The sequence below is a fragment of the Carcharodon carcharias genome, chromosome 23, assembly GCF_017639515.1.
Source record: "Carcharodon carcharias isolate sCarCar2 chromosome 23, sCarCar2.pri, whole genome shotgun sequence".
Lineage (NCBI taxonomy): Eukaryota > Metazoa > Chordata > Chondrichthyes > Lamniformes > Lamnidae > Carcharodon > Carcharodon carcharias.
Genome location: NC_054489.1, coordinates 50,286,322 through 50,308,351, shown reverse-complemented (window position 1 = coordinate 50,308,351; position 22,030 = coordinate 50,286,322). Strand labels below are relative to the sequence as shown.

Sequence of the window (22,030 nt, the reverse complement as noted above, 5' to 3'; positions counted from 1 at the left end):
GCATCGACGGGCAGAGGGATTTGGGTTTACAGGTCCACAGGTCACTGAAAGTGGCAATGCAGGTGGATAAGGTAGTCAGGAAGGCATATGGCATGCTTGCCTTCATCAGCAGGGGTACTGAGTATAAAAGCTGGGAAGTCATGCTGCAGCTCTATAGAACCTTGGTTAGGCCACACTTGGAATATTACATGCAATTCTGGTCGCCACATTACCAGAAGGATATGGAGGCATTGGAGAGGGTGCAGAGGAGGTTTACCAGGATGCTGCCTCGTCTGGAGGTTATTAGCTATGAGGAGAGGTTGGAGAAACTCGGATTGTTCTCGCTAGAGCGACGGAGATTGAGTGGCGACTTGATAGAAGTTACAAAATTATGAGTGGCATGGACAGAGTAGATGGTCAGAAGCTTTTTCCCAAGGTGGAAGAGTCAATTACTAGGGGACATAGATTTAAGGTGAGAGGAGAAAACTATAGAGGAGATGTGCGGGGAATTCGCTGCCAGAGGAGGTGGTGGAAGCAGGTACGATAGTGGTGTTTAAGAGGCAGCTTGACAAATACATGAATAGGATGGGAATAGAGGGATACGGACCCCGGAAGTGCAAAATGTTTTAGTTGACGGGCAATGTGATCGGCGCAGGCTTGGAGGGCCGAAGGGCCTGTTCCTGGGCTGTACTTTTCTTTGTTGATTTTTCCATCTCAAGGCACTTGAAGCCTGGGTAAAACCTCACCGAAACCAGGGGGATCATCAGTAATCACTAATGTGCTAATGTGCTGGTTGTGGGAAGAAGGATTGATTCAGAGGAGTGACCAAACACTTGAGAGGAGTGGAAGTTGAAGAGCTGGGGTTTTTGAGATGGAAGTTGAATAGGGTCTTGATGACTGGAGGCTTAGCTGCCAATGATGGTTTGAATGGACACTATCAATCTTACATTAGCTATAGCAGCTCTGCTTTATTTAAGCAGAGATTTAATTTGCTTACCTCACCATTCAAGAAGCAGTAAAAGACGGAGACAAAGAAGCCCTGTGAGGAGAGAAAAGACAGTATGAGAACCATCGACTCATAAAATTTGAACATTATGGAGCCACATGGATATGTTACATTTTCTCTTCAGTTAGCTCATTGCAGGAATTGAGCAACTTTCAGGTATAGCAATAAATTAGGAAAGTAAATGACTTGGTAGCCCTTACTATAAATCAATTAGAAGATATAAGTGAAGAAGTTTTAGTGCAATTGTACAGGTCCTTGGTGAGGCCACACCTGGAACACCTCATGTAGTTTTAGTCTCCTAAACAAAGGGAGGATTATACTTGTATTGCAAAGAGTGCAGAGAAGGCTAACTACACTGATTTCTGGATGAAGAGATCATCCTGTGAGGAGAGTTTGAGTAGATTAGACCTATAAATTAGAATAATGAAAGGTGATCTCACTGAAAGATAAAAGGGGCTTGATAGGGTAGATGTTGAGTGAATGCTTTTTCTGGGTAAGGAATCTAGAATTAAGGGTCACAGTCTCAGCATAAGGGGCTGGTCATTTAAGTCTGAGATCAGGAGAAATTTCTTCACTCAAATAATTGTGGGCCTTGGAATTCTGTACTCCAGAGAGCTGTGGGTGTTCAGTTGTTGGGATCGATAGATGTTGGATAAAAAAGAAACATAGGCATAGTGCAGGAAGGTAGGGTCGAGATAGAAGGCTAGCTATGATCGTGTTGAATGGTGGAACAGGCTCAAACAGCCAAATGGCCAACTCCTGCTCCTATTTCTTACGTAACATAGGTAATAAAACCATAAACTAATGTTCAAACCCAAGTCCATTGGTGTCAGAGTCAGTTTGAAAAGAGGATGAAAGTCCAGGGGATTGGAAGGCTTCAGTTAAGGGGGAGGTGGTGATGTAATGGCATTGTCACTAGACTGGTAATCCAAAGGACCAACGTAATGCTCTAGGGACCTGGGTTCGAAATCACGGCAGATGGTGGAATTAAAAGAAATTAAAAGAATTAAAATAAACCATGTTGATTATAGAAACAACCCATTTGGTTTACTAATGTCCTTTAGGGAAGGAAATCTGCTGTCCTTACCTGGTCTTGGCCTACATGTGACTCCACACCCGCAGCAATGTGGCTGACTCTTACATGCCCTCTGAAATGGCCTAGCAAGCCACTCAGTTGTGCCGAGTGAACCTGGATGGACCACCCGGCATCAACCCAGGCACCAGAAACGACAATGGTAAACTCAGCCCTGTCAACACTCCAAGGTCCTCCTGACAAACATCTTAGGCCTTGTGCCAAAATTGGGAGAGCTGTCTCACAAACTAACTAGTCAAGCAACAGCCTGACATAGCCATACTCACGGAATCATACTTTACTGATAATGTCCCAGACACCACCATCACCATCCAAGCAGAGGTGACGGCACAGTGGTATACAGTCGAAAGGGAGTTGCCTTGGGAGTCCTCAACATCCACTCCGGGCCCCATGAAATCACATGGCATTAGGTCAAACATGGGCAAGGAAACCTCCTGCTGATTACCACATATCGTTCCCTCTTCAGCTGATGAATCAGTACTCTTCCACTTGGAGGAAGACTGAGGGTGTCAAGGGCACAGAATGTACTCTGGGTGGGGGGCTTCAATGTCCATCACCAAGGGTGGCTCGGTAGCACCACTACTGACCAAGGCCTTAACTGCTAGGCTGGGTTGTGAGGGAACCAACAAGAGGGAAAAACATACTTGACCTCATCCTCGTCAACCTGCCTGCCGCAGATGCATCTGTCCATGACAGTATCGGTAGGAGTGACCACCGCACAGTCCTTGTGGAGACAAAATCCTGTCTTCACATTGAGGATATCCTCTGTTGTGTTGTGTGGCATCATGCTAAATGGGATAGATTTCGAACAGATCTAGCAACACAAGACTGGGCATCCATGAGGTGCTGAGGTCCATCAGCAGCAGCAGAATTGTACTCAAACACAATCTGTAACCTCATGGCCTGGCATATCCCCCACTCTACCATTACCATCAAGCCAGGGGATCAACCCTGGTTCAATAAAGAGTGCAGGAAGACATGCCAGGAGCAACATCAGGCATACCTAAAAATGAGATGTCAACCTGGTGAAGTTATAACACAGGACTACTTGCATGCCTATCAGCATTATCAGCAAGAGGTAGACAGAGCTAAGCGATTCCACAACCAATGGATGAGATCTAAGCTCTGCAGTCCTGCCACATCCAGTCGTGAATAGTGGTGGACCGTTAAACAACTCACTGGAGGAGGAGGCTCCATAAATATCCCCATCCTCAATGATGGAGGAGCCCAGCACATCAGTGCAAAGGATAAGACTTTAGCATTTGCAACAATCTCCAGCCAGAAGTGCTGAGTGGATGATCCATCTTGGTCTCCTCCAGAGGTCCCCAGAATAACAGATTCCAGTCTTCAGCCAATTCAATTCACTCCATGTGATATCAAGAAACGGATGAAGGCACTGGATACTGCAAAGACTATGGGCCCTGACAATATTCTGGCAATAGTACTGAAGACTTGTGCTCCAGAACTTGCCACGCCCCTAGCCAAGCTGTTCCAGTCCAGCTACAACACTGGCATCTATCCGGCTATATGGAAAATTGCCCGGATATGTCCTGTACACAAAAAGCAGGACAAATCCAACCTGGCCAATTATCACCCCATCAGTCTACTCTCGATCACCAGTAAAGTGATGGAAGGAGTCATCAACAGTGTTATCAAGCAGTACTTGCTTAAGAATAACCTGCTCACTGACACCCAGTTTGGGTTCTGCCAGGGCCATTCAGCTCCTGACCTCAATACAGCCTTGGTTCAAACATGGACAAAAGAGCTGAACTCACAAGGTGAGGTGAGAGTGACTGCCTTTGATGTCAAGGCCGCATTTGACCGAGTGTGGCATCAAGGAGCCCTGGCAAAACTGGAGTCAATGGGAATTGGGGGAAAACTCCACTGGTTGGAGTCACACCCAGCACAAAGGAAGATGGTTGTGGTTGTTGGAGGTCAATCATCTCAGTTCCAGGACATCACTGAAGGAGTTCCTCAGGGAAATGCCCTAGACCAACCTCTTCAGCTGCTTCATCAATGATCTTCCTTCCATCATAATGTCAGAAGTGATGTTCAGCCTCAGATACCGAAGCAGTCCATGTCCAAATGCAGCAAGACTTGGACAATATCCAGGTTGGGCTGACAAGTGGCAAGTAACATTCGTGACACACAAATGGCAGGCAATGACCATCTCCAACAAGAGTGAATATAACCATCGCCCCTTGACATTCAATAGCTGAATACCCCACTATCAACATCCTGGTGTTTATCATGGACCGGAAACTGAACTGGGCTAGCCATAGTCGTCCCAGGGACCAAATTAGCTGTACCACCTCCAATGCAAGTATATCCTTTCTTAAATGTGGAGACCAAAATTGCACATAGTACTCTAGATGTGGTCTCACCAAAACCCTGTACAATTGTAGCAAGACTTCTTTATTCCTGTACTTCAATCCTGTTGCAATGAAGACCAACCTGCCAATTACCTTCCTAACTGTTTGCTGCCCCTGCATGCTAACATTGTGTTCCTTATATAAGCATGTCCAAGTTTCTTTGAACATAAACATTTACAAGTTTCTCACCTTTTAAAAAATATTCTGCTTTTCTATTCTCATAACCAAAGTGAATAACTTCAAATTTCCCACATTATTTTCCATCTGTCATCGTGTTACCCACTCACTAAGCTTGTCGATATCTCTTTGTAGCCTCTCAGTGTTCTCCCCACCTAGCTTGCTATTATCGGCAGCTTAGCTCCATTACTCTCTGTCTTCTCATCTAAGTCATTAATACAGACTGTAAATAGCCGAGGTCCCAGCAGTGATCCTTGCAGCACTCCACTTAACTTGTTCTAATTATACCAAACTTTTCTAGGTGTATTTTAAGATTTTCTTAATGATAGATTCCAGCATTTTCCCAATGATGTTAGGATAACTGGCCTGTGGTTCTCTGTTTTCTCTCTCCCTCCATTCTTGCAAAGCTGTCTTACATTTCCCAAGTTCCACCCTGATGGAATCTTTCCCGTATCCAAGGAATTTTGAGAAACCAGAGCACCCAAAATCTTTGCAGCTATCTCTTTTAGAACCCTGGACCTTTCAGTCCTGGGAATTAGTCAGATTTCAGTTCCTTAGGTTTCTCCAATACTTTTCGTCTGCTGATAATTATTGTCTTAATTGCCTCACTCCTTTTCACCCCAGGTTATCTTGTGTAACTTGTGTCTTCTACTGTACAGACACAAAATACTTGTTCAATGGTTTCCTCTTTTCTCATGATAAATTCTTCTGTCTCTGCTTCTAAGGGACCAACATTTACTTTAGTTATCATATTCCTTTTTGTACATTTATAACCTGTTTTTATATTTCTGGCTGATTTACTCTCATATTCTATGTTTTTCCCTTCTTTTCAATATTTTGGTAGCCCTTTGTTGGTTTCTAAAACACTCCTAATCCTCAGACATGCTGCTCTTCTTTGAAACATTATAAGCCTTTTTTTGTATTTATTCGGTCAGCTGCCGTTGGCATTACTGGCTAGGCCAGTATTTATTGCCCATCCCTAATTGCCCTTGAAAAGATGATGGTGAGTTGCCTTCTTGAACCGCTGCAGTACATATGGTGTAGGGACACTCACAGATCTGCAAGGGAGCTCCAGGATTTGAAACAGCCACAGCGAACAAATGGTTCCAATGGTGTGTGGCTTGGCGGTGAACTTGCAGGTGGTGGTGTTCCCACTTTCATCCTTTTAAGTGGTAGATGTTGTGTGTTTGGAAGGTGCTGCTGAAGGAGCCTTGGTGAGTTGCTGCAATGCATCTTATAGATGGTGCTGTTACTGTGCATTGTGAATGTTTAAGGTGGTGTATGGTATGCCAATCAAGTGGGCTGCTTTGTCCTGAGTGGTGTCAGGCTTCTTGAATGTTGTTGAAGTTGCATTCAACCAGGCAAGCGGAGGGTATTCCATCACACTCCTGACCTGTGCCTTGTAGAACGTGGACAGGTTCTGGGGAGTCAGAAGGTGAGTTGTTTACCACAGCCTTCCCAGCCTCTGACAATATTTATATGGCTGGCCCAGTTCTGGTCATTGGTAACCCCCAGGATGTTACAAGTGGGGATTCAGCAATGGTAATGCCACTGAATGTCATGTTGGAGATGGTCATTGCTTGGCACTGGTGTGTCATTAACGCTACTTGCCACTTATCAGCTCAAGCCTGAATGTTGTCCAGGTCTTGCTGCATATGGACACGGACTGCTTCAGTATCTGAAGAGCCACATATGATGTTGAACATTGCACAATTATCAACAATCATCCCCATTTCTGACCTTATGACGGAGGAAAGGTCATTCATGAAGCAGCTGAAAATGGTTGAGCCTAGGAGGAACTCTTACAGCGATGCCCATGGACCAAGATGATTGACCTCTAACAACTACAACAATCTTCCTTTGTGCTAGGTATGACTCCACCCTGTGGAGAGTTTCTGCCTGATACCCGTTGACTCTTGTTTTACTACGGCCCCTTGGTGCCACACTCAGTCAAATGCTGCCTTGATGTCAAGGGCAGTCAATCTCACTTCACTTCTGGAGCTCAGCTCTTTTGCCCATGTTTAGATCAAAGCTGTAATGAGGTCAGGAGCTGAGTGGCCCTGGCAGAAACCAAACTGAGCATCAGTGAGCGGGTTATTGCTGAGTAAGTGCTGCTTGATAGCATTGTCAATGACACCTTTCATCACTTTGTTGATGATCGAGAGGAGACTGATGGGCCTAAGTTGGATTTGTCCTGCTTTTTGTGGACAAGGCATCCCATGGCAATTTTACACATTGCATTGTCGTACCACAGTGAGAGAAATGACCTTAGATCTAAAGACCAAGGCATAGAATCAATTTGTGTGGAACTAAGAAACAACTAGCAACAAAAAACATTGATAGGAGTTGTGTATAAGCCATCAAACAGCATTGGTAATATGAATCACCGTATGAATCAGGGCATTTGAGGTGTGTGTAACAAGGGTAATACAGTAATCATAGGGGATTTCACATACAGACTGGGTAAATCCAATTAGTACTAATGTTGTGAAGGACGAATTCTTGGAATGTATGCAAAATGGTTTTCTTGAGCAGTACGTTGAGGAACAAACTAGGGAATGAGTTATTTTAGAGCTAGTATTGTGCAATGAAAAAGGGATAATTAATAATCATGTTGTAAAGGAGCCTTTAGGTAAGAATTACCATAACATGATAGAACTTTACATTACCTTTGAAAGTGATGTAGTTCACTCAGAAAATAGGGTCTTAAATCTAAACAAAGGGAACTGTGAAGGTTTGAGGGGCAAACTGGCTATGGTACATTGGGAAACTATGTTTAAAGATATGACGGTAGACAGGCAATAGCTAACATTTAAAGAACTAATTTAGTTTACAACAAAAATACATTCCTTTAATGCACAAAAACCCAGTAAGGAAAATGTTCCAACCTTGGTTAATGAAAGGAAATTAGATTAAAGGAAGAGGTGGATAAAGTTGCCCAAAAAAATGGAAAGCCTGAGTATTGCGAGCATTTTTGAATTCTAGAAAGGGAAAGATTAAGAAAGGGAAAATAAACTATGAGAGCAAACTCACGAGAAACATAAAACGGACTGTAAAAGCTTCTATAGGTTTATAAAAAGGAAAAGATTAGCAACAACACATGTGGGTCCATTACAAGCGGAATCAGGAGAATTTATAATGGGGATTAAGGAAATGGCAGAGAAACTAAACAAATACTTTGTGTCTGTCTTCATGGAGGAAGATACAAGAAAATATCCAAAAATAATGGTGAATCAAGGGACTAGTGTAAATGAGAAACTGCAAGATACTAATATTAGTAAAAAAATGTAATAAAAAAATTAATGGGATTTAAAACAGAAAAATCCCCTGGACCTGATGATCTATATCCCAGGATGTTGAAAGAGGTGGCTGCAGATATAGTAGCTGCATTGATAGCCATTTTTTCCAAATTCCATAGACTCGTGGGGAGAATGTTCTCCCCGTTGGTGGGTTTGAGCGGGAGCAGGCTGGGTGGCGCCATTTTATGTGACGCGCACCTGGAAACACTGAGCACTCCCTGCGTGGGATGGGGGGAGGAGGGAGAATCGGGGCCTGTGATCTTTCGCGCGACAGAAATCTCCTTGAGGCATGAGCCTTAAGGTTGGATGGGCAGCCCTGTTAATTGTTTCAATTACTTTTTAAATGGCTTTACCAGGCCTTTGACAGTTCAGCAGGCACGCCGAACTGAAGATTGGAATGACGCGTGGTGATGTCGGGATACGCGCTTGATGTCACTGCGCATCATTTTACATGTCGGCGAGCGGGGCCCACTCCCGCACACCGACCAAAAGATTCAGGCCCTGGTTCCTGCAATTTGGAAGGTGATAAATGTAACCTCATTTTTAAGAAAGGAGGGAGAGGACAACAGACATCTTAGCCTGACATCAGCAGTAGGGAAAATGCTGGAGTCTATAATAACGTAATAACAGAACGCTTAGGAAAGAATGGTAGGATTGGGCAGAGTCAACATGGATTTATGAAAGGGAAATCATACTTAACAAACTTGTTAGAGATTTTTGAGGATGTAACTAGCAGAATAGATAATGGGGCACCGGTAGATATAGTATATTTAGATTTCCAGATGGATTTTGATAAGCTCCCTGAAGGGGTTAGTAAACAAAATTGGAACACATGGAGTTGAGGGGAATATACTGGCATGGATTAAGAACTGGTTAATGGACAGAAAACAGAGATTTGTAATAAATGGGTCATTTTCAGGTTGGCAGGCTATGACTAGTGGGGTACCACAAGGAGGGGCCCCGGTTGTTCACAATCTATATCAATGATTTGGCTGTGGGCATTAAATGTAATGTTTCCAAGTTTGCAGGTGACACAAAACTAGGAGGAAGTGTGAGTTGTGAGGAGGATGCAAAGATGTTTCAAGGAGATTTCGAGAGGTGAAGCGAATTTGGCACATGGAATACAATGTGGAGAAATGTGAGGTTATCCACTTTGGTAGGAAAAACAGAAATACAAAGTATTTCTTAAATGGTTAGAGGCTGGGAAGCGTTGAACTTCAAAGGGAGTTGGATGTCCTTGTTCATGAGTCCCTGAAAGCTAACATGCTAGTATAGCAAGCAATTAAGGTGGCAAATGGTAAATTTATTGCAAGAGGATTTGAGTATAGGAGTAAAGATGTATTATCGCAATTATATAGAGCATTAGTGAGACCACACCTGAAGTATTTTGTGCAGTTTTGGTCTCCTTACAAAGTGGGAACCAGAGCAATAGGTCAGCAGGTGAAATAAATGATTGGGAACCAGTGAATATGGCCAGTAGGACTAAGAGGAAGGGCAGGCAGGGAGAAATTACTGAACACAGTGGGACTGAGGGTCTGAAATGCATTTGTTTCAATTCGAGAAGTATAATAGGCAAGGCAGATTAGCTTCGGGCTTGGATTAGCACTTGGGACTATGATGTTATTGCTATTACAGAAACTTGAAGGACGGACTAGATTGGCAGATAAACGTTCAGGATTTAGATGTTTCAGGCAGGATAGAGAGGGATGTGGAAGAGGTGGGGGAGTTGCACTGCTGGTTAAGGGGAATGTCACAGCTGTACAACAGGAGGACACCTCGGTGGTCTCATGCAGTGAGGCAATATGGGTAGAGATCCGGAATAGGAAGGGTGCAGTCACAATGTTGGGGGTTTACTATAGGCCGCCCAATTGCCGATGGGAGATTGAGGAACAGTTATGTAGGCAGATTTTGGAAAGATGCAAAAGCAATAGCGTTGTTGTGGTGGGTGATTTTAACTTTCCCTATATTGACTGGGAATGACTTAGTGCTAGGGCTTTGGATGGTGCAGAATTTGTAAGGTGCATCCAGGAGGGGTTCCTGAGACAATATGTAGATAGTCCAACTAGGTAAAGGGCAATACATATGTAAAAAGCAAGAGGGTAGCCAGGGAAAGGGTAGGCCCACTCAGGGACAGAGGTAGGAATCTGTGTGTGGAGCCAGAAGAAATGGGAGATACTAAATGAATACTTCTCATCAGTATTTACCAAAAAGGACTAAGCGGTCGATTTGTCTAGGGAAGAGTGTGTAGGTAGCCTGGATCATGTTGAGATCAAAAAAGAGGTGTTAGGCACCTTGAAGAATATTAAGGTGGATAATTCCCCAGGGCGAGATGGGATCTACCCCAGAGTGCTGATGGAGGCAAGGGAGAAGATTGCTGGAGCCTTGACAGAAATCTTTGTATCCTCACTGGCTACTGTTGAGATCCCAGAGGACTGGAGAATGACCAATGTTGTTCCATTGTTTAAGAAGGGTAGCAGGGATAATCCAGGAAATTACAGGCCGGTGAGCCTCACGTCAGTGGTAGGGGAATTATTGGAGAAGATTCTTCGTGACAGGATTTACTAACATTTGGAAGCAAATGGGCGTATTAATGAGAGACAGCATGGTTTTGTGAAGGGGAAGTCGTGTCTCACTAACTTGATCGAGCTTTTCGAGGAAGTGACAAAGATGATCGACGATGGAAGGGCAGTGGATGTTATCTACATGGATTTCAGTAAGGCCTTTGACAAGATCCCTCATGGGAGACTGGTACAGAAGGTAAAGTCACATGGGATCAGAGGTGAGCTGGCAAGATGGATACAGAATTGGCTTGGTCATAGAAGACAGAGGGTAGCAGTGGAAGGGTGCTTTTCTGAATGGAGAGCTGTGACTAGTGGTGTTCCGCAGGGATCAGTGCTGGGACCTTTGCTGTTTGTAGTATACGTAATTGATTTGGAGGAAAATGTAACTGGGCTAATTAGTAAGTTTGCAGACGACACTAAGGTTGGAGGAGTTGCAGATAGTAAAGAGGATTGTCAAAGGATACAACGGGATATAGATCAGTTGGAGACTTGGGCGGAGAATTGGCAGATGGAGTTTAATCCGGACAAATGTGAGGTAATGCATTTTGGAAGGTCTAATACAGGTAGGAATTATACAGTAAAAGGCAGAACCTTTAAGTGCATTGACGGGCAGAGGGATCTGGGTGTACAGTGCACAGGTCACTGAAAGTGGCAATGCAGGTGGATAAGGTAGTCAGGAAGGCATATGACATGCTCGCCTTCATCGACAGGGGTACTGAGTATAAAAGCTGGGAAGTCATGCTGCAGCTCTATAGAACCTTGGTTAGGCTACACTTGGAATATTGTGTGCAATTCTGGTCACCACATTACCAGAAGGATATGGAGGCATTGGAGAAGGTGCAGAGGAGGTTTACCAGGATGCTGCCTGGTCTGGAGATTATTAGCTATGAGGAGAGGTTGGAGAAACTCGGATTGTTCTCGCTAAAGCGACGGAGATTGAGGGGTGACTTGATAGAAGTTGACAAAATTATGAGTGGCATGGGCAGAGTAGATAGAAGCTTTTTCCCAACGTGGTAGAGTCAATTACTAGGGGACATAGATTTAAGGTGAGAATAGAAAACTTTAAAGGAGATGTGTGGGGCAAGTTGTTTACGCAGAGGGTAGTGAGTGTCTGGAATTCGCTGCCAGAGGAGGTGGTGGAAGCAGGTACGATAATGGTGTTTAAGAGGCAGCTTGACAAATACATGAATAGGATGGGAATAGAGGGATACGGACCCCGGAAGTCCAAAATGTTTTAGTTTGACAGGCAATATGATCGATGCAGGCTTGGAGGGCCAAAGGGCCTGTTCCTGTGCTGTACCTTTCTTTGTTCTTTGTTCTTACCTAAGCGGAAATATACTTGCCATATAGTGGGCGAAACGCAGGTTCACTAAATTAATTCCCGTGATGGAGGGATTTTTAAAATTCATTCATGGGCATCGCTAGCTATTACCCATCCCTTATTGCCCTTGTTCAGAGGGCATTTAAGAGCCAACCATGTTGCTGTGGGTCTAGAATCCACTTGGTGGCCAGACCAGGAACAGCAGATTTGCTTCCCTAAAGGGCATTAGTGAATCAGATGGACTTTTACAACAATCAAATTCAAATTCCATCATCTGCAGGATTTGAACCTGGGCCCCCAGAGAATTACCCTGGGACTCTGGACTACTAGCCCAGCAACAACACCACTATGCCATCACCTCCACTATGAGGGGACATTAAATAGACTGGGCCTTTATTCTGTGGAGTTTAGAACAATGAGGGGTGATCGCATTTAAACATACAAAATTTTTACAGGGCTACAGTGAAGGAACGGTGATATATTTCCAAGTCAGGATTTTGAGTGACTTGAAAGGGAACTTCCAGGAGGTGCTGTTCCCATGTATCTGCTGCCTTTGTCCTTCTAGGTGGTAGAGGTCGCGGGTTTGGAAGGTGCTAACGAAGGATCCTTGGTGAGTTGCTGCAGTGCATTTTGTAGATGGTACACACTGCTGCTACTGTGCGTCGGTGGTGGAGGGAGTTAACGTTTTAGATGGTGGATGGGGTGCCAATCACGCAGTCAGTTTTATACTAGATGGTGTTAAGTTTCACAAGTGTTGTTGGAGCTGCACTCATTCAGGCAAGTGGTGAGTATTCCATCACACTCCTGACTTGTGCCTTGTAGATTGTGGCTTTGGAAAGTCAAGAGGCGCTGCAGGATTCCCAGCCTCTGTCCTGCTCTTATAGCAACAGTATTAATATGGTTGGTTCAGTTCAGCTTCTGGTCAATGGTAACCCTCAGGATGTTGATAGTGGAGGATTCAGCGGTATTAATGCCATTGAATGGCAAATGGAAATGGTAATTTCAGTGACCTGTGGGCTGTACACCCAGATCCCTCTGCCCGTCGATGCACTTAAGGGTTCTGCCATTTACTGTATAATTCCTGCGTGTATTAGACCTTCCAAAATGCATTACCTCACATTTGTCCGGATTAAACTCCATCTGCCATTTCTCCGCCCAAGTCTCCAACCGATCTATATCCCGTTGTATCCTTTGACAATCCTCTTCACTATCTGCAACTCCTCCAACCTTAGTGTCGTCTGCAAACTTACTAATTAGCCCAGTTACATTTTCCTCCAAATCATTTACATATACTACAAACAGCAAAGGTCCCAGCACTAATACCTGCGGAATACCAGTAGTCACAGCTCTCCATTCAGAAAAGCACCCTTCCACTGCTACCCTCTGTCTTCTATGACCAAGCCAATTTTGTATCCACCTTGCCAGCTCACCTTTGATCCCATGCGACTTTACCTTCTATACCAGTCTGCCATGAGGGACCTTGTCAAAGGCCTTACTGCCATGTAGATAACATCCACTGCTCACCGGCCTGTAATTTCCTGGATTATCCCTGCTACCTTTCTTAAACAATGGAACAACATTGGCCGTTCTCCAGTGCTCTGGGACCTCACCCGTAGCCAGTGAGGATACAAAGATTTCTTTCAAGGCTCCAGCAATCTCCTCCCTTGCCTCCCTCAGTACTCTGGGGTGGATCCCATCTGGCCCTGGGGAGTTATCCACGTTAATATTCTTCAAGACACCTAACACCTCCTCTTTTTTGATCTCAACATGATCCAGGCTATCTACACACTCTTCCCTAGACAAATCGACCGCTAAGTCCTCTTTAGTGAATACTGATGAGAAGTATTCATTTAGTACCTCTCCCATTTCTTCTGGCTCCACACACAGATTCCCACCTCTGTCCCTGAGTGGGCCTACCCTTTCCCTGGCTACCCTCTTGCTTTTTACATATGTATTGCCCTTTCCTTAGTTGGTCTATCTACATATTGTCTCAGGAAGCCCTCCTGGATGCACTTTACAAATTCTGTACCATCCAAAGCCCTAGCACTAAGTCATTCCCAGTCAATATAGGGAAAGTTAAAATCACCCACCACAACAACGCTATTGCTTTTACATCTTTCCAAAATCTGCCTACATAACTGTTCCTCAATCTCCCATCGGCAATTGGGCGGCCTATAGTAAACCCCCAACATTGTGACTGCACCCTTCCTATTCCGGATCTCTACCCATATTGCCTCACTGCATGAGACCACCGAGGTGTCCTCCTGTTGTACAGCTGTGACATTCCCCTTAACCAGCAGTGCAACTCCCCCACCTCTTCCACATCCCTCTCTATCCTGCCTGAAACATCTAAATCCTGAACGTTTATCTGCTAATCCTGTCCATCCTTCAAGTCTCTGTAATAGCAATAACATCATAGTCCCAAATACGAATCCAAGCCCGAAGCTAAACTGCCTTGCCTATTATACTTCTCGCATTGAAACAAATGCATTTCAGACCCTCAGTCCCACTGTGTTCAGTAATTTCTCCCTGCCTGCCCTTCCTCTTAGTCCTACTGGCCATATTCACTGGTTCCCAGTCATTTATTTCACCTGGTGACCTATTGCTCTGTTCCTAGCCTTCTAGCCCTTACGGATGCTTCGCTTTTCTTTTTGACTAATCTCACAATATCCTTGGTTATCCAAGGTTCCTGAAACTTGCCATGCTTATCCTTCATCCTAGCAGGAACATGTCAGTCCTGAATTCTTACCAACTGACATTTGAAAGCCCCCCACGTCAGTTGCTGATTTGCCCTCAAACATCCACCTCCAGTCTAGATTGCTCAGTTCCTGCTTAATATTGTTATAATTAGCCTTCCCCCAATTAAACACCTTAACCTGAGGACTCCTGTTATCCTTATCCACCAGTACCTTGAAACTTACTGAATTATGGTCACTTTTCCCAAAATGCTCCCCTACTGAAACTTTGGCCTCCTGGCCGGGTTCATTCCCTAATTCCAGGTCCAGTATTGCCCCTTCCCTAGTGGGACTATCTACATATTGTCTCAGGAAGCAGTCCTGGATGCACCTTATAAATTCTGCACCATCCAAACCCCTAGCACTAAGTGATTCCCAGTCAATATGGGGAAAGTTAAAATCACCCACCGTAACAACTTTTCATCTTGCACTCATCAAGACTTTTCGCAAGAAAACATCAATTTGAGGGGAAACATCAGATTTATACTGTATGAGAAGCGTGCAGACTGGTTGGCAAGCGCATTCTAATTGGTAGGGTCAACCAACGCTTCAACAAAAAAAGTCTCTTTTTTTAGCAATACTCAAGTTCTGTACTACTAAACGACTATCAGTATAATTTTGAGGACTTATCCACTTTAAGCACTGCCAGACTTCCCATGGCCTCCTTTTCATCTATTTTTATCTCATTGTGTAGCCTAGCAACCTCCTGGTTTACCATAGCAATTCCTTTTCCATTGTAAAATCCAATGTAGAGTATTCAATTAGCATCTCAACCATATTTTCTGCCTCCACCATCCTAGTACAGACTGTCCCTGCACTATCCCCATACAGTCTGACTGCCTCTGCAGGCTGTAGTGTGTTACTTACAGGATGTAAGATGTGGAAATGGCAGAATGTACAAGTATCTGAGTGAGATTGCACTGCTGCTTACTCTCACTCATACAGTTGGTCTCTGCTAGATTGGTCTGTACTTTAACCATTGTTTTTTTTGTTTAGTGCCCCCTCTTTGAAACATTGTGTGTAATGTTACATTCCTGAGACACACTTGTGTATTGATGAAGCTGGAACACATGCCATGAACAGTGTATCTGTTAACGTGATGACAGCCTTTTGATTTGATTTTGAAAGGTCACAGACCAGAAACTTTAACTCTGTTTCTGAAACTGCTGAGGATTTACCGTTTTTACTTTGATTTTGCCTTGTTCAGTTAAGCGATGATTGCTGCCCCTCTGTGTGTACACCATATCCAGAGCTCATTGGCTGAACTCGCTGTTGGTCATTTATTTCATTCTATCCTTGTTATCCGGTAGCAGCAGTCGCATTGACTCAAATCAAGTGTTGCAATCGGCTGCCCCAGAACATGTTTCCTGTTTAGACCTCGAATCGATTAAATTCTTCTCATGATGTAGACTTTTCTGTCCAAGAAAGGAATAAGGAATGGGAGGGATGGGGACAGTGAACACAAAGGTGAGAGGAAAGGGAGAGTGAGGGAGAAAGGAAAGGGTAGAGTTGAGGGTGAAGGTGAAGTTGAAGGGGGAGGGAGTAAGGGGGAGTGCATATAGGAGGGGAGGGTGGGTGAGGATAAGTTTGGGAAGGGTGACAATAAGTGTTGGGTAGGGGAGAAGAAGAGGAGAGGGAAAAGGGAGAGGAGAAGGAAAGGATATAGGGGAGGTAGAGAGGCAGAGGGAAGGTGGGTGAAGTGTTAGGAGTTTGATGAGTGGAAGGGCAGGGGGAGGAAGGGTAGGGAGAGAATGAAGAGAGAAAGAGGGAGAGGAAGAGGGATGGGAGGGAGGTAGAAAGATGAGGAGAGAGTGAACGTGAGGGGTCTGTAGAGGATGGGTGAAGGGAGCAGGAGTGTAGGGAGGGCGAAGAGGTGAGGGAGGGTGAGGGCTGTGTGGGGGAAGAGGGGACGAGGGAGGGTGAAGGGTGTGTGTGGGAAGAAAATGAGTGAGAGGGATGGGTGTTTGGAGAGGGAGGAAGGAGATAGGGAAGGAGTAAGGGGAGAGCGAAGAAGAGGAGGGAGGTTGGGGGAGGCAGCAGTGCTCACTAGTTGTGCCACGCACTCAGCAGTTGATAATAACTGGGGAGACTAATGGGATTAACACAGCCACAGAATAATACACTGTGCACATTGTGACAACATAGGTCTTGTTAATCAAAAGGGTTAAAGTGGTGCTGTGAGGAACTGTGCTTGTGTGTCCTGTATGACTGGGGCCAGCTCATGTGTGTTCAGTGTGTGAATGGTGTGTTTTGAAGGTGTACAATTCCTGTTTAATTGAAATAAGGCACGGTCAGTGGGGCTGAACTGTGACTGGTGGGGAGTCAAGTCACTGACATCGGAAACACAGGACTGGAGCAGTAAGGGTTAAACAGGTAAGCTGTGGGGAGTTGAGTGTAACATGGCTCTGTCCCATGATGGGCACTGGGGGAGACTAATGCTTCATCCAGAATTCTTTAAAGCTGTGATTTTTACTTCTCTGTGGGAATCAAACATTTCTAACATTCAGGAAAGGTTTTTTTGCTGCACTGTCTGCGTGTAGACATAGCAGTGTATGGAGAGAGATGTGAACTGACAGTGGCCTCACTTATGTACCTGAAAGGACTGGAGGAATGAATTGAAGTAGATGAAGACAATCTGGGAGACGTCGTCCTCGCCAGGATTGACAAAGAACAGCATGTAGGTGATCCCAAGCAATGGCAACAGAACCAGTGTAGCCTTCACTGCTTTCCTGCGGAAGAGAGAGCAATTAAGAATCATCAGAATATTGAGCATCTCTGTGGCTGGCTGGGCTGGAACCCCCACTCACTGAGCTCCCTGTCCCAGGCATGCCACCAGACCCAGGGATTTAACTGGACACCCTACCTGCTCAACCCAGTCAAGCTAACAATGGTCACAGGAGGATGATCAGAAGGAAGGGGGAGAAAAGAGGGAAGAATTCAAGGGACAATAAGTTGAAAAGTAGAAAAATTCATGTGATAAGGTGAATATTGTATTTTTAAAATTATTCATTCATGGGATGTGAGCGTCACTGGCTGGGCCAGCATTTATTACCCATCTCTAATCGCCCTTGTTCAGAGGGTATTTAAGAGTCAACCACATTGCTGTGGGTCTGGAGTCACATGGAGACCAGACCAGGTAAGGACGGCAGATTTCTTTCCCTAAAGGATATTAGTGAACCAGATGGGTTTTTACAACAATTGTCAATGGTTTCATGGTCATCATCAGACTCTTAATTCCAGATTGTATAGGTACATTCAGTACTGGAGAAGGTGGGACTATTTCCTTCATTTATTTATTATTTATTAGTTTTGGTTTCCATGCAATGCAGATTATCCAATGGGGAAAGTTCAGAGATATCCGTGGATTGTCAAGCCACACGATTTCCTCTCCCTGTATCTCAGTGTGGCTGAAAATGGCACACAATCATTGGCTGACAAATACTGACACTGACACATTGACATTGACCAACACACACTCAGGCTGGATTTAATGGATGGGACTGAGGTCACACCCACCAGCAGAAGAGCTGGAAAGGACCCCACGTTGCCTCTTTTAGGGAAGGCCACATTACGTGCCAGTCAGACACTTAACTGTACAGTGGCAGGCCTTCCCCAGGATCAAGTACCCCAGGGGTGGAAGACTCGCCTGTCTGGAGCTGCTGGCCAATCAGAGACTGGCAACTTCATTGAATGCCAGCACCATCGGCAAGGCAGTGGCTACTGACAGTACAACACCCACCTGAGACCTCAGATCATTGTTAGATCCCAGGCCACAGGTTAGTGGTACCAGGGTGGGGGCTATAGGGTAAGGGTTGCAGGGTAGAGGGTCAGCAGCAAGGGAAGGAGGGTGGCTCAAAGTGACAACCCCCATTCTCAATGCTAGCTCCCTTGGTCAGACACTGATGTCATTGAACGAGGAAGCCCCTGGAAACAACCCTGCATGCCTTTGCATGTTGTGTTCCTCACATGGTGAGCCACCTGTCCACTGCTGGGTGAATACCAGTGACGGTGGGATAAGCCCTTTAAGAAGGCATTAATTACTCACTTAAGGGTCCCAAATGATGGCAAGTCAGACAAGGCCGTCCACGAGCCATCCCACCATAAATTTAACCAGGATGGAGGTGAGAAGGCGGCTGGGTCTCACTTGCCACCCTCCCAGCAAAACACAAGAATTTGGAGCAGGATTAGGCCATTCGGCCACTCGAGCCTGCTCCACCATTCAGTAAGATCATGGCTGATCTGATTGTGTCCTCAACTCCATTTTTCTATCTGTCCCCCATATCCCTTGACCCCCTCGTTCATCAAAAATCTATGAAACTCAACCTTGAATATATTCATTGGCCCAGCCTCCATTGTTCTCTGGGGAAGGAAATTCCACAGACAATGACTGTCAGAGAGAAAAAAAAATTCTCCTCATCTCAATCTTAAATTTTTAAACTGTGTTGCCTAGGGGAAAAAAATCTCACTAGGAGAAACATCCTTTCAGCATCCGCCCATTGAGTCTCTTCAGGATCTTAAAAATTTCAATAATATCACCTCTCATTCTTCTGAACTGCAATTGCTTTAGGTCCAACCTACTCAACCTTTCCAGAAAAGCTAACCTCTTCATACCAGGAATCAATCAAGTGAGCCTTTCCAGAACAGCTTCTAATGCAATAATATCCTTTCTTGAGAAAGGAGACCAAAACTGTACATATTACTCCAGATTACTAAGGCCCTATACAGGTGTAGCAACAGTTCCCTACTTTTACACTCTATTCCCCTTGCAAAAGGCCAATATTCCACTTGCTTTCCTAATCACTTGCTGCACCTGCATTCTTTTTGGGGTTCATGTACCAGGACAACCAGATCCCTCTGTACTGCAGAGTTCTGCAATCTCTCGCAATTTAAATAGTAGACTACTTTTTTGCTCTTCCTGCCAAAGTGGACAAGTGCATTTTTTCCCCATGTTGTACTCCAACTACTAAATTTTTCCCCATCACTTAACTTTTCCCTTTGCAGACTCCTCTTCACAACTTATTTCCTACCTATCTTTGTGTAATCAGCAAATTTAAAAATCATACATTTGATCCCTTCACCCCAAGTTATTGGTCCAGATTGTAAAATAGTCGAGGCCCCAGCACTGATCCCTGTGCCACTCAACTAGTAATAGCTTGCCAACCCAAAAATGATCCATTTACCCCTACCCTCTGCTTCCTGTTAGCTAACCAATCCTCTGTCCATGCCAAAAGTTGCCACCCCATACACCATGAGGTTTTATTTTGTGAAGGTACCTTTGATGTAGTAACTTATCAAATGCCTTTCGGAAATCCAAGTATACCTCATCTCCAGGTTCCCCTGCCCTGTTAAAAGTCCCACACCACCAAACTTGCCATGAGGGAAAGTATTAGTTCTACCCTCATACTCACAAGGACACCGTCGCCAAAACTGGCATAGCTACTGACAATGTTGTTCACTGACACTCAATAATACAGACTGATGCAGAGTCACGCTCACACTGCCACCAACGCTAACATGCACATACGTAATCACACAGAGTGACACAGACACGTATGCTAAAGTTGGCTGACACAGACTCCCACTGACTCTAATACTAATTTATTCCTATTTTATTTGTCCCCAAGACCAAAGACCCCATTTGCTTTGGAAGTAAGCCTGTGATTTGTTTCAGTATGTGGCCACTTTTGTTGGTCATGCAGATGCAGGAACTTAAAAGAGGCTGACTTGTATACATCCTGCATGGGAATGTTCAGGTTTAAATGGAACATTGCCCCAGGCTGTGTTTTCTGTTACCCCAGGACCCAGGTTCTTGTTTCCCATTTACCTGTACTGCATGGTTTCAGAGGTCGTGGATGCACGCAGTTTTGTCATCAAGATCCTCACAATGTTAAAAAGAAAGATAAAGTTAATCTGAAAAGGAAAAAGAAACAAAGACCTTTTAATAAGGAGCAGTAAAAGGAGATGGTTTTTGCAGGAGGTCACAAAGCCCAGCTATGACACACTACCAGGGCTGGCTATCAAATGCCTCTAGTCCCATAAAATACATTTAATAGAAAATCCTGCTGCTTATGTCGTTAATTGGAGGGTTGATAGCAAATTACAGGCAACCCCATCTAGAATTGTGTTCTGACTCCATGGTTTGACTCATGTGGTTACCTGGTGCCAAAATTACAAAATATTTCTGGTACATGCTCTCTGCTATATCAAAAATGCCTGACACGATTGACAGAATCAATGTTCAACCAGAGCCTGGACATCATTCTCTTAATGACATCAGTCTCATATTCAGCCCCAGGCATATTTTAGTCTGTGATATACTGGAGTAGGAGCTTTGTAGCAAGCACTGTTGTGTTTCTCTAATTCATACTAGGAGTGGCATTGAAATTTGAGGTGATACTCATTGCAAATCAAACCTGCTAACCTTATCTTTGCTGCAGTCATTCACTTAGAAATAACAAACATGATTCTGATTTTAAATGCTATTGATAAACATTCTGTTAAATGATTGAAAGAGAATAATCTCTTTTCAGAGTTCAACTAACACTGAACCTAGGTTTACCTAATGAGATTGGCTTTTGCCATGACCCATTGGCCCAGAACTTCCAAACAGAAACTAAAACACTGGCCTAGAATTTCCGACCTCTGGATGGATGTACCCCAGAGCACCCCTCCCCCGCCAAGAGACAAGTGCGGACTGCTTAGAAGTTCCAATGCACTGACTGCTGCTTAATTACCTGGGAAGTTTGGACCTCTTAAGGGCAATTCCCATGCATCTGGAACCCTCTGAAAACATCTCCAACTCTGAGTTAGAGTCACAGACTTCGGATGGTTCCAACTCACTTACCAGAGCAGTTACTCAAAAAAAGTTAAAAGGATTAAAACCAGTTCTAACCACTGACCCTCTGGCTCTCCACTAGTCCCCACAACTCCCTCCCCAACCACTCAACAACTCCCGTGACCTCCCAAATACCCCTGACTGTCCAATTCCCCTGATTCCCCCCTACTCGCCTATTCATCCTACCTCCTCACCCACTCACCTGTCATCCTATCCCTGCACCCACTCACCTGCCACCCTACTCATTTACCTACTTAGCAGCAACTTACCTGTGACCCTACACCCTCATCAACTCACCTGTCACCCTACACCCTCTCGCCTGACACCCTATCCTTGCACCCACTCAGCTGCCACCCTACCCATTTACCTACTGCTGCAACAACTTACCTGTCACCCTACCCCCTCATTGACTCACCTGTTATCCTACTTCCACACCCACTCACCTGTCACCCTACACCCTCACCCACTCATCTGTCACCCTACACCCATACCCACTCACCTGTCACCCTACCCCTGCACCCACTCACCTGTCAGCCTACCCCCACACCCACTCTCCTGTCATCCTACCTCTGCACCCACTCACCTGTCACCCAACACCCACACCCACTCATCTGTCACCCTACACCCACACCCACTCACCTGTCACCCTACA

The 22,030-nt window shown here is 44.8% G+C and overlaps 1 protein-coding gene across 1 annotated transcript in view; it reads right to left on the bottom strand.

Moving 5' to 3' along the window:
- The window catches only part of LOC121269121 (corticotropin-releasing factor receptor 1-like), a 458,204-nt gene that overhangs the window by 19,370 nt on the left and 416,804 nt on the right, over positions 1-22,030 (bottom strand). Inside the window, exons 9-11 of the mRNA XM_041173593.1 lie at positions 20,368-20,453; positions 17,137-17,272; positions 977-1,018 (exon numbers count right to left, since the gene is read on the bottom strand). Coding sequence (XP_041029527.1) covers positions 977-1,018; positions 17,137-17,272; positions 20,368-20,453 — 264 coding nt within the window. The remainder of the gene's footprint in view (positions 1-976; positions 1,019-17,136; positions 17,273-20,367; positions 20,454-22,030) is intronic.